A 13129-nucleotide genomic window follows, 5' to 3' on the forward strand; every position below is an offset into this window, starting at 1 on the left:
TGCAGATTTCACCAATTACAGACAAGAACCAAAGCATTATGTCAGAATAAAGCAGCTTGAAATCAGGACTGAATTAGATTTGACCCCACTTCACTTCACTGTAACATTTCACTTGATTTTGTCTCCACATGGATGCCCTAAGACACTGGTCGGTTTATTTATGAAATGTATTACAATCCCATTGTTGATGTTATAACTGGAAAGGAATATCCCAGGATGGAACTCTGGCTCAAAAGATCATAACTTTTACTTTTCTTTAGAAAATAGGGTGGAACAGAGTCACAAGATTTCTAATTAGTTTTAAGAACAAGAAAAAAATATTAAGCATGAAAAGTCAGATTTTGCTACAATACTGCTTTACTCCCACTTAGCTTCACCATATACACAGATTTTAATAGCAACATTACAAAATACATCTTAAGCTACAATGCTCTCAGTAACACAAAGTCCCTTTAAGCACAAACATTGGCTGTGGTCAAACGCACACACTCTGCTCTGAACCCAAGTTAGTGTCTGTGGATTTCTCTTCAGAATCCCCCGATAATCGTCACATGAGAGTTTCCAAACTCCAGTCCCAGAAAAAAAACACACTTTAAAATCTTCTTTCATAAAAATGCTGTCCATTCGCAATTTGCATTCTGAAATCCAGTCCGAGTTTTCCAAATGACTCTTTTAAACAAAGCTGCTGCTCCACTTTTAACAAACAATCCAGTATCCAGGTTTCACAGCTCCCCCTTCAAGATTTCTTTGGCTTGACTGCTGTACAAACTCTTCTCAATTGCTTTACCTCTTGATTCCCAGGTTCTATTAAAGTGGCATCCAACTTATGATTTACCTCTGAAGTCTGCTTTCCCACTCTAATTCTGGTTACTGCCACTGTCTCTTTCCTTCACAGCACATTGTCTGCTTCTCTCCTTGAAATCTTCTGAATAATGCCTTGCCCGAGGTTCTCTTAACTTCAGTCTTCCTAAGACATTCTTTATGTCCCAATTCCCTGGTTCTCTGGACTGTATCTGGTTCTTTAAGAAACCTGCCTTTTTGCTGAATCTTTGTCCTGTTCAGTGTTTAGGCAGAGCTGAGAAATGTTCAGTCCTCGGTGTCTTGTCTTCAACTGAAAACAAATTGAGCCAAACTAAGAATAAAAAGCCCCAGTTGTTAACCGACCACTGTTATTTTATTCCTTCTTCATGCCGTAACCATCTCTAAGCACAATATAAACACAGTTGGAATTGAAACCAACCCCCACACATACAAACACCTTTGTCCAGCATGAATTTAACTCCACATTTTACCCTTCCAGCCACAGAAACGTTAAATTAAGCCCACTTAAAACTAGACCTTATTTCTAATCTTTACCAATACAAATGTAAATCACTTAAAACTACCATTGTTTTCCTAACAAATGTGAACCTTTGCTTTGGTCACTGTGAGTTATCCATGCAGTAATTGTTATTAATTATTGATTATTATCTTTAAAAGAAATTCACTGATTCTTTCAATACAGGTTCAAACACTATGGCTATTTTGGTTCCAAAATATTTAAATATAGACACCTAGAATAAATGTACAATATAAGAAAGGCTGGAACTGGCTTCAGATAATTTGCAGATATAGGTTGGGGCCTGGTGTTTGCTTGAGACCTCTGTGTAAAGTGGATCCATTCTAAGCACAGCCTGTGTTGACTCTATTTAGAAAACAAAGTCTAAATGGCCGTTAAAGGGACTGATATTCTTTCATATGATGTGAGTGTCGCTAGCAAAGCCAGCATTTTTTGCTAATCTCTAATTCCCTTTGAACTGAGTGGCTTGCTCGGTCAGTTAAGGGTCAACCACATTGCTGTGGCTCTGGAGTCACATGTAGGCCAGACCAGGTAAGAACGGAAGGTGGGGCAGGGTGGGGCAATGGCACTTGGGTGAATTACTCATTCATAGAACTACTGTAGAAACAACAGGTCATATAGCCTCCTTCTGCATTGTAGCTGTTGTGATTCTGTGACCCAATTTAATCCCACAGAGCAAACCCCCGCCCGAATCACCTCCCAGCTACCCCCTCCCGACACAGAGAGACAGACAGACACTGACAGAGAGACAGACAGACACTGACAGAGAGACAGACAGACACTGATAGAGAGACGGACAGACACTGACAGAGAGACGGACAGATACTGACAGAGACAGACAGACACTGACAGAGAGACAGACAGACTCTGACAGAGAGACAGACAGACACTGACAGAGAGACGGACAGATACTGACAGAGACAGACAGACACTGACAGAGAGACGGACAGACACTGACAGAGAGACAGACACTGACAGAGAGACAGACACAAACAGATGGATGGACAGCCGAGAATTTTTTCATCTTGAGGGCACACTCATTCTGCATAAAAAGATAAAAAACCTTTTTAACAACGAGAACAATGCATCAAAAACCTTGATTTTCTCTTGCTTGTATTTAATATTTTGTATATTTATGAATATTTTGTTGCTTAATTTTTACTTTTTGGGGTTTAACTTTTTCACTTTTTTCTTTTCCTGGGCTTTGTCCTTTCCCAGTGGGGAATCAGGAGCTGGGAAAACAGTCAACACTAAACGTGTTATTCAGTACTTTGCTATTGTTGCTGCCTTGGGAGAAGGAGGTGGAAAGAAGGGCGTAAGATCAACATTTCAAACTTCTTCACTTTTGATTTTGTATTTTTGCCTTTTTCTGTAGAAAGTGTTTTGGCTTCTGCTGTACTTTAATATTCAGTAATTTATCCACAGTTGTACATTACTGAGTAAATACTTTTTCCCCCTAGAGATTATTTTTTCCTTTTTTGTGCGTTTTTAAAACAAAACTTTTTAAATATAGTTTTTGATATCTGTGCTTTTGATTTTTCAAAATAAAATTGTTTCTCTTTCTCAGTGAAGGAAAATGTTTACTGTCTGAGTCAGAAAAGATTCATTCTTTTCTCTTTTTCTCTCCCTCCAAGTCTCAACCAGCGACAAAGACTGGGGTAAGATGCTGCTGCCTCTGCCACTCTGTGTGTTATTTCTCTGTGTCGCTGTCAGCTTGTCCACATGTTCTTTGTAAATCTCCACACTCTGGGAGATAAACAGCATCAAATCCCACCTGCTCCTTCAAAGCCCAGACAACCAATACGCAATCCCTGATCATGTCCTTGCTCTAGAAGTCAAGTCAGTGCAGCAAGATTCTGAATGGAATTAATCTGAGTTAATTACCAAGTGGACCGAGTTAGTAATTAGAAATTTCTAATAGTCAAGACTTGGGCATCAGAGTTTCACTCAAGTAGATACAAGCTCGAGGGGAAGGGGCAGGGGAAGGGGCAGGGGAAGGGGCAGGGGAAGGGGCAGGGGAAGGGGCAGGGGAAGGGGCAGGGGAAGGGGCAGGGGAAGGGGCAGGGGAAGGGGCAGGGGAAGGGGCAGGGGAAGGGGCAGAGGTGCCTGTGAGAAAGGGGTGAGATATTTCGACTATTTCCTGAAGATTAGATTATGAATTGAAATGAACCCAGGACAGTTTACATAGTTCATCCTCATATTGTTGAATTTCCAGGGCACTCTGGAGGACCAGATCATTGAGGCAAACCCAGCGATGGAAGCTTTTGGGAATGCCAAAACCTTAAGAAATGACAACTCCAGCCGTTTTGTAAGTACTTAGTGAAATCTTTTCTCTTACCACTGACAATGTTGAACAATAATTGAGCACTTAATACCTGACAATCTACTGTACAATAAGAGGTTTCATAAGAGGAATGTTATAATGCAGGTCAGAAACTCCAAAGTGTTTTATGGAGCCCACCTGGATCATAAGTTTTGCATCTTGTATTTGGTGAGGATAAGCATGAGATGTTTCACCTCCAGTATGATTCTAAAGACCCACTAGGGAGCTTTTATCAAACAAAGTTTATTTAAGAATATAGTTAACATGTATAGAAAGAAAATTAGCAAGAACTTTTATCAATTACAGACAAAACCAACCACAATAATGTGTAACCCTTAACAAATATTTCTAAAATGTTCCAATAAAACAAAACTTCCCATAGACAAAAAAACCCTTTCCACAGGTTTAACACAGCAAAGACTAATGCTCACGTGATACTGGAACTGAGTCCTTTGGTTGGAGAATTGAAACCCTGATTTCTCAGCACTGTAACTTCTAGCAGGCTTCTGGATACATTGAGAATAGTTTGAAGTCAGAACAGTTTCCCAGAATACCAGGGAGAGACTCTGGTCAAACCACTAACAACAGATTTTCCACTCCAGGAAGGCAAGAAGCCTTGCTTTCAGCTAACCAGTAGAATTTCCAAAACCAGGGAGAGAGAAAGACACTTCTTTTCAGCTTTATGCCCCTTCTAAAACTAAATCTGCAGCCAGCCAAACAGCAAATGAAACCTTACAGGAAGGAATAAAAACTGTCCAGAACACATGACCTTCCTCCTAACAATGCAGAGAAAAAATAAACAACCCCCATTTAAGCCATTGAAGTAGCAATAAAAGGACTTCTACAGACAGCCCAGCAACAATGAGAGCTGAGGCTGTGAGAGTTGCAGAGAACATGATTTTTAAAAAATCTCTTAAAGATACACTAACGTCACAGAAAATCAAGACCAAGGTATGCAATGACTTGGTAACTGACCATATTTAAATATCTTCAAGCATTTTATGAATGAATCCCACTGTGACTGAAGTGTTGTCACCGTCACATGTTCTCATCTGGAATCCCTTCTCTTCTCTCTATGTAGGGGAAATTTATTCGGATCCACTTTGGCCCCACGGGGAAACTGGCATCAGCTGATATCGACATCTGTAAGTGTGGGGGAAACTTTGCTGGAGTCTACACTGCCGGGGTTGGGCGTTGGGGGTGGGGGGGTGGGGGGGTGGGAAGGGGGTGGTGGTGGGGGGGGGGGGGTTTGCAGTGCGATATTTAGTGCGCATTGTGCGCCAGGCAGATGAGATTTTTCTGATGTCCCTGTGTGAAAGATTCCTTGGGACAAACCTAAACACTTCACGGTTATCACTGAGGCGTCTCCAATCCAGTACCAAACCAACAGCCTCGCTCAGTAAAGCCGAGACTTGCTTGTGAAGTATGGTTAGATTGAGAGTAAGAGACTGGGGCTGTTTACAATTAGAAATCTGTGATAATGGGTTACAATTCAACCCTTTTCAATGGAGGAAGTATTGGTTTTGAGCAGAAACAGTGTCATTTGCCGTTACATAACATTTACATATTGCTGTTTATTTTGGATCTCCTCTGGGTGTCTATATATCTGCCCTCGATCAGGTCACAGCACAGCTGAGAGCTATCAAGAGGAGAAATCCCTACATTGGAACCCTAGCAAAGGGTCTTCCTGAGCATAGACTAAGGTGCATTAGGATTGGGCAGAATGGAGAGTGCTTTACTCTGATCTATTGGTGGCCCAGGGGATCCAGCAGATCCCAGATAATTCACTTCCCAAATTTAGCTTATTTTCAGCCCAACACCCCGGAGCAGATTCTCCCATCCCCGCTGGGCTACAATACTCGAGCAGATGCCGTATGGTGAGCTCCCGCTGGGCACCACAGCCTCCGGCAGTCAGGTTTCCAGCACCGATTTCTGGCGTGGAGCTGAATAAATTATCGTAATGCTCATTACCATTGATTTTCAATATCATTGGCAGGCCCAGGACTGAACATAAGAACATAAGAAATAGGAGCAGGAGTAGGCCATCTCGCCCCTCAAGCCTGCTCCGCCATTCAATAAGATCATGGCTGATCTGATAGTGGGTTCAGTTCCACTTACCCGCCCACTCCCCATAACCCTTAATTCCCTTAATGGTTAAAAATCTATATCTGTGTCTAAAACACATTTAACGAGGTAGCCTCTACTGCTTCATTGGGCAGAGAATTCCAAAGATTCACTACCCTCTGGGAGAAGAAGTTCCTCCTCAACTCTGTTCTAAATTGACTCCCCCGTATTTTGAGGCTATGCCCCCTAGTTCTTGTTTCCATTGTAAGTGGAAATAACCTCACTGTTTCTACCCTGTCTAGCCCCTTTATTATCTTATATGTCTCTATAAGATCTCCCCTCAACCTTCTAAACTCCAATGAGTACAGGCCCAGTCTACTCAATCTCTCCTCATAAGCTAACCCCCTCATCTCTGGAATCAACCTGGTGAACCTTCTCTGTACTCCCTCCAAAGCTAATATATCCTTTCTTAAATAAGGGGACCAAAATTGTACACAGTACTCCAGTTGCGGCCTCACCAGTACCCTGTACAATTGCAGCAAGACCTCTCTGCTTTTATACTCCATCCCTCTCGCGATAAAGGCCAACATTCCATTTGCCTTCTTGATCACCTGCTGCACCTGCAAACTGAGTTTTTGTGATTCATGCACAAGGACCCCCAGGTCCCTCTGCACAGTCGCATGTTGTAATTTTTCACCGTTTAAATAATAGTCCATTTTACTCTTATTCCTTCCAAAGTGGATAACCTCACACTTACCAACGTTATACTCCATCTGCCAGATCCTTGCCCACTCACTTAGCCTATCCAAATCTCTCTGCAGACTCTCTGTGTCCTCCACGCAATTTGCTTTCCCACTCATCTTTGTGTCATCCGCAAACTTTGTTACCCTACACTCAGTCCCCTCCTCCAGATCGTCTATGTATATGGCAAATAGTTGAGGCCCCAGCACCGATCCCTGCGGCACGCCACTAGTCACTGATTGCCAACCGGAAAAGCACCCATTTATTCCGACTCTCTGCTTGCTGTTAGATAGCCAATCCTCAATCCACGCTAACACTTTACCCCCAACTCCGTGTACCTTTATCTTATGCAGCAACCTTTTGTGAGGCATCTTATTGAATGCCTTCTGGAAATCTAAATACACCACATCCATCGGTTCCCCTCTGTCAACCGCACTTGTTTTATCCTCAAAAAACTCCAGTAAATTAGTCAAACATGACTTTCCCTTCATGAATCCATGCTGCGTCTGCTTGATTGAACCATTATTTTCCAGGTGTCCTGCTATTTCTTCCTTAATGATAGATTCCAGCATTTTCCCAACTACGGATGTTAAGCTAACCGGCCTGTAGTTACCCGCCTTTTGTCTACCTCCTTTTTTAAACAGTGGCGTCACATTAGCTGTTTTCCAATCAGCTGGCACCTCCCCAGAGCCCAGTGAATTTTGATAAATTACAACTAATGCATTTGCTATTACTTCTGCCGTTTCTTTTAGTACCCTGGGATGCATTCCATCTGGACCAGGGGACTTGTCTACCTTTAGTCCCATTAGCCTACCCAGCACTACCTCTTTAGTAATAGTGATCGTTTTAAGGTCCTCACCCCCTACAGTCCCATGACCGTCAATTATTGGTATGCTATTTGTGTCCTCCACTGTGAAGACCGACACAAAAAACTTGTTTAAGGCCTTGGCCATTTCCTCGTTTCCTATTATTAAATCCCCCTTCTCATCTTCTAAGGGTCCAACATTTACGTGAGCCACTCTTTTCCATTTTATATATTTGTAAAAACTTTTACTATCAGTTTTTATATTTTGTGCTAGTTTACTTTCATAATCTATCTTTCCTTTCTTTATTGCTTTCTTAGTAGTTCTTTGTTGTTTTTTAAAGCCTTCCCACTAATTTTGGCCACTCTGTATGCATTGGTTTTTAATTTGATATTCTCCTTTATTTCCTTAGTTATCCATGGCTGGTTATCCCTTTTCTTACATTCCTTCTTTCTCACTGGAATATATTTTTGCTGAGTACTGAGAAAAATCTCCTTAAAAATCCTCCACTGTTCCTTAACTGTCCCACCAATTAGTCTGTGTTCCCAGTCTACATTAGCCAACTCCACCCTCATCCTATTGTAATCCCCCTTGTTCAAGCAGGGGACACTGGTTTGGGACCCTACTTTCTCACCCTCCATCTGTATTAGAAATTCAACCATATTGTGATCACTCATTCCAAGAGGATCCCTCACAAGGAGATCATTAATTTTACCTGTCTCATTACACAGGACCAGATCCAAAATAGCTTGCTCCCTCGTAGGTTCTGTAACATACTGTTCGAGGAAACTATCGCGACAGCATTCTAAGAACTCTTCCTCAGGTCCACTGCGTCCGACTTGAGTTGACCAATCAATATGGAGGTTAAAATCCCCCATGATTATTGCTGTTCCATTTTTACATGCATCTGTTATTTGTTTGTTTATAGCCCGCCCCACCTTGAAGTTATTATTTGGGGGCCTATAGACTGCCCACCAATGACTTTTTCCCCTTACTATTCCTCATCTCCACCCACATTGATTCCACATTCTGCTCCTTAGAGCCTATATCGTCTCTCACGACCACTCTGATGTTATCTTTAATTAACAGAGCTACCCCACCTCCTTTTCCTTCCTGTCCATCCTTCCAAAATGTCTGATACCCCTGGATATTCAGTTCCCAGTCCTGGTCACCCTGCAACCACGTTTCTGTAATAGCCACTAGATCATACCCGTATTTACTGATTTGCGCCGTCAACTCATTCACTTTGTTTCGAACACTACGTGCATTCAGGTAAAGTGTCTTTATGTTAGTCTTTCTTACCTGGACCCGATTTGTTAGTGCATTCCTTTGTTTGCCTGCTCTGTCCCTTCCTGTCACAGACTGGTTATTCTTCCCCAGACCATCTCCTGGCACTGTGTTGACCACCTCCCTTCTCATGCTTGTCACCTTTTTTACTCTGCCTGAGGTTAGATTCCTGCCACCTTCTATACTCTCTGTTCTATTACGTGGTCTGGAAACTTTACTAACCTCTCCTGAGCCCTCGGCCCCTTTAACTAGTTGAAAGTCCTCATCATTAACCTGCACTCCTACCCTCTCCTTTACCTTTGATTTTCTAATTCTCCATACCACTGAACCCTCCCCCCACTATTTAGTTTAAAGCTCTATCTACAGCCCTGGTTATACGATTCGCCAGGACTCTGGTCCCAGCACGATTCAGATGAATACCATCCCATCGGAACAGGTCCCCTCTTCCCCAATACTGGTGCCAATGTCCCATGAATTCAAACCCATTCCTCCCACACCAATCTTTGAGCCACGCATTTACCTCCTTAACCTTACTGACCCTGCGCCAATTCGCTCGTGCCTCAGGTAGTAATCCAGAGATTATTACCTTTTTGGTTCTGCTTTTCAATTTAGCTCCTAGCTTTTCATATTCCCTTAGCAGAACCTCTGTTCCTGTTCTACCTATATCGTTGGTACCTACATGGTACCACGACAACTGGATTTTTACCCTCCCACTCCAAGTTCCTCTGCAGCCCAGATGAGATATCCTGAACCCGAGCACCAGGCAGGCAACACAACCTTCGGGATTCTCGATCCTGGTCACAGGGAACAGTGTCAATGCCCCTAACTATACTATCCCCAATTACCACTACATTGCTTTTTTCTCCCCCCACTTGAACAGCTCCCTGTACCATTGTGCTGTGGTCAGTTTGCTCATCCTCCCTGCAGTCCCCGTTCCTGTCCACACAGGGAGCAAGAATCTCGAACCTGTTGGACAGGTTCAGGGACTGAGGCTCCTGGAACTCTACCTCCTGGGTCCCGCTACCTGCCTCACTCGCAGCCACACCCTCTTGTCCCTGACCACTGGCTAAATTCGAGTTAGTTATTCTAAGGGGTGTGACTGCCTCCTGAAACACAGCATCCAGGTATCTCTCCCCCTCCCTGATGTGTCGCAGTGTCCGAAGCTCAGAATCCAGCTCATCAACCCTGAGCCGGAGTTCCTCAAGCAACCAACACTTACTGCAAACATGCTCACTGGGAACCACAATGGGGTCCACCAGCTCCCACATCATGCAGGAACAACACATCACATGACCCTCCATCCTTAATGTATTTGATTTGTTTTTAAGTTTTTAAAATCTAAACACTAAACCTACCCTGCCTCGCCCGTTTCCGCCTAAGCCCGTTGAGCCAAAGCCCTTCAGCCCTCACTCTACTACCTGCTCACTCCGCTGCCCGCTAACCACGCTGCCGCTAACGACGCTGCCCGCTAACGACGCTGCCCGCTAACGACGCTGCCCGCTGGATAGTGCGTCCTGCTTTTTAAACCTCCTGCGCGCTTATAAAAAAAATAAAAAATTCCTTCCCAGGTCACCCCGCGGCCGGCCTACGTCCGCTTTTCACCTTAAACTAAGAAAAACAGAAACCCCGCGAAAAGGTAAGGAAAATAAAGTCAATCCCTTACCCTTTTTACTCCAGCCACAAATCGCTCCTCTCTCCCTTGCTCCGGTCGAACAATGAAATCTCCAGGCTCGCTAGCGTCTCCTCCCCCCCCCCCCCCACCTCTCCAGCCCCCACCCAGGAGTCTTTCACTCCAGCTGGCAATCGAGGCCCCCCAGAGGGTCAGGCACCGGAGGGTTGCCCATTGGGCAGTGCAATGGGACAGTTTCCCAGAACAATACGTTGTGGATTCCACCAGGGATCAGGCTATGTTGGATCTGGGAATGTAAAATGATTCAGGTTTAATAAACAATCTCAGAGTAAAAGGTCCCCTAGGAAACAGTGACCATAACATGGTAGAATTTAGCATTCAGTTTGAGATTGAGAAATCTGGGCCAGAAACAACTGTGCTAAACTTAAATAAGGGTCATTGTTATAGGAATGACCCTTTTTGAAGGGGTAACCCTTTGAAGGTTTTTTGAAGGGGTAACCAAGAAGGTAGATGAGGGCAGTGCAGTTGATGTTGTCTACATGGACTTTAGCAAGGCCTTTGACAAGGTACCGCGTGGTAGGTTGTTGCATAAAGTTAAATCTCACGGGATCCAGGGTGAGGTATCTAAATGGATACAAAATTGGCTTCTTGACAGAAGCCAGAGGGTGGTTGTAGAGAGTTGTTTTTCAAACTGGAGGCCTGTGACCAGCGGTGTGCCTCAGGGATCAGTGCTGGGTCCACTGTTATTTGTCAATTATATTAATGATTTGGATCAGAATATAGGAGGCATGGTTAGTAAGTTTTCAGATGACACCAAGATTGGTGGCATAGTGGACAGTGAAGAAAGTTATCTCCAATTGCAATGGGATCTTGATCAACTGGGCCAGTGGGCTGACGAATGGCAGATGGAGTTTAATTTAGATAAATGCGAGGTGATGCATTTTGGTAGATTGAACCAGGACAGGACTTAGTCAGTTAATGGTAGGGCGTTGGGGAGAGTAACAGAACAAAGAGAGCTAGGGGTACATGTTCATAGCTCCTTGAAAGTGGAGTCACAGGTGGACAGAGTGGTGAAGAAGGCATTCGGCATGCTTGGTTTCATTGGTCAGAACATTGAATACAGGAGTCGGAATGTCTTGTTGAAGTTGTACAAGACATTGGTACGGCCACACTTGGAATACTGTGTGCAGTTCTGGTCACCCTATTATAGAAAGGATATTATTAAACTAGAAAGAGTGCAGAAAAGATTTACTAGGATGCTACCGGGACTTGATGGATTGAGTTATAAGGAGAGGCTGGATAAGAACAAAGAACAAAGAAACTTACAGCACAGGAACAGGCCCTTCGGCCCTCCAAGCCTGCACCGACCATGCTGTCCGACTTAACTAAAACTCTCTACTCTTCCAGGGACCATATCCCTCTATTCCCATCTCATTCATGTACTTGTCAAGACGCCCCTTAAAAGTCACTACCGTATCCGCTTCCACTACCTCCCCCAGCAACGAGTTCCAGGCACCCACTACTCTCTGTGTAAAAGCTCTGCCTCGTACATCTCCTTTAAACCTTGCCACTCACACCTTAAACCTATGCCCCCGAGTAATTGACTCTTCCACCCTGGGAAAAAGTTCCGACTATCCACTCTGTCCATGCCTCTCATAATCTTGTAGACTTCTATCAGGTCTCCCCTCAACCTCCGTCGCTCCAGTGAGAACAAACCAAGTTTCTCCAACCTCTCCTCATAGCTAATGCCCTCCATACCAGGCAACATCCTGGTAAATCTTTTCTGTACCCTCCCCAAAGCCTCCACATCCTTCTGGTAGTGTGGCGACCAGAATTGAACACTATAGACTGGGACTTTTTTCTCTGGAGCGTAGGAGGCTGAGGGGTGATCTTATAGAGGTTTATAAAATAATGAGGGGCACAGATCAACTAGATAGTCAATATCTTTTCCCAAAGGTAGGGGAGTCTAAAACTAGAGGGCATAGATTTAAAGTGAGAGGGGAGAGATACAAAAGTGTCCAGAGGGGCAATTTTTTCACACAGAGGGTGGTGAGTGTCTGGAACAAGCTGCCAGAGGTAGTAGTAGAGGTGGGTACAATTTTATCTTTTAAAAAGCATTTAGATAGTTACATGGGTACGATGGGTATAGAGGGATGTGGGCCAAATGCGGGCAATTGGGATTAGCTTAGGGGTTTTAAAAAAGAAGGGCGGCATGGACAAGTTGGGCCGAAGGGCCTGTTTCCATGCTGTAAACCTCTATGACTCTATGAAAGAGGGCAGATCTGGCTGGAATGGACTGGGAAAGGAGTTTCGCCACAATGGTTGATGAAAGGACATGAAAATAGCTCATGACTCACAACAAAGTTGTATCTCAGTGAGGAAGAAGGATTCCAGGAACGGGTTAAATCCAACATGGTTAATAAGGAAATTAAAGAGCAAAAAGCAATACAACACAGGAACAGGCCATTTGGCCCACCAAGCCTGTTCCAATTCCCTAATCCTTATTTAGACCCACTACTTATTGTCCATACGCACTTTCTATCCCTCTGTTCGTCTCCCGTTCTTGTGTCTATCAAGATACACCTTAAACATTGCTGATGTGCCTGCTTCCACCACCTTCTCTGGCAGCGCATCCCAGGCACCCACTGCCTCTGTGTGAAAAACTTCCCCCACATATCTCCCCTAAACTTTCCTCCCTCTCACCTTGAACCTGGGCCTTCTTGTAGTTGACCTTTCCACCCTGAGAAAAAGTTTCTAACTATCCACAGTGTCTATGCTTCTCATAATTTTGTAGACTTCTATCAGGTCACTCCTTAACCTCTCTCTTTCCAGTTTATCCAACCTCTCCTCAAACCTAAAACCCTGCAGAGCAGAACTGCACGCAGTATTCCAAATGTGGCCGAACTAAATTTTAAACAGCTGTAATATAACTTGCCACCTTT

General features: G+C 43.9%; 1 protein-coding gene across 1 annotated transcript in view; it reads left to right on the forward strand.

Annotated features, from left to right (window-relative positions):
- Positions 1 to 13129, forward strand: part of LOC144508689 (myosin-7-like) — a 137033-nt gene that overhangs the window by 14011 nt on the left and 109893 nt on the right. Inside the window, exons 6-9 of the mRNA XM_078236973.1 lie at positions 2558 to 2654; positions 2974 to 2997; positions 3555 to 3647; positions 4744 to 4807. Coding sequence (XP_078093099.1) covers positions 2558 to 2654; positions 2974 to 2997; positions 3555 to 3647; positions 4744 to 4807 — 278 coding nt within the window. The remainder of the gene's footprint in view (positions 1 to 2557; positions 2655 to 2973; positions 2998 to 3554; positions 3648 to 4743; positions 4808 to 13129) is intronic.

The sequence above is a fragment of the Mustelus asterias genome, chromosome 20 (genome assembly GCF_964213995.1).
Source record: "Mustelus asterias chromosome 20, sMusAst1.hap1.1, whole genome shotgun sequence".
NCBI classification, from domain to species: domain Eukaryota; kingdom Metazoa; phylum Chordata; class Chondrichthyes; order Carcharhiniformes; family Triakidae; genus Mustelus; species Mustelus asterias.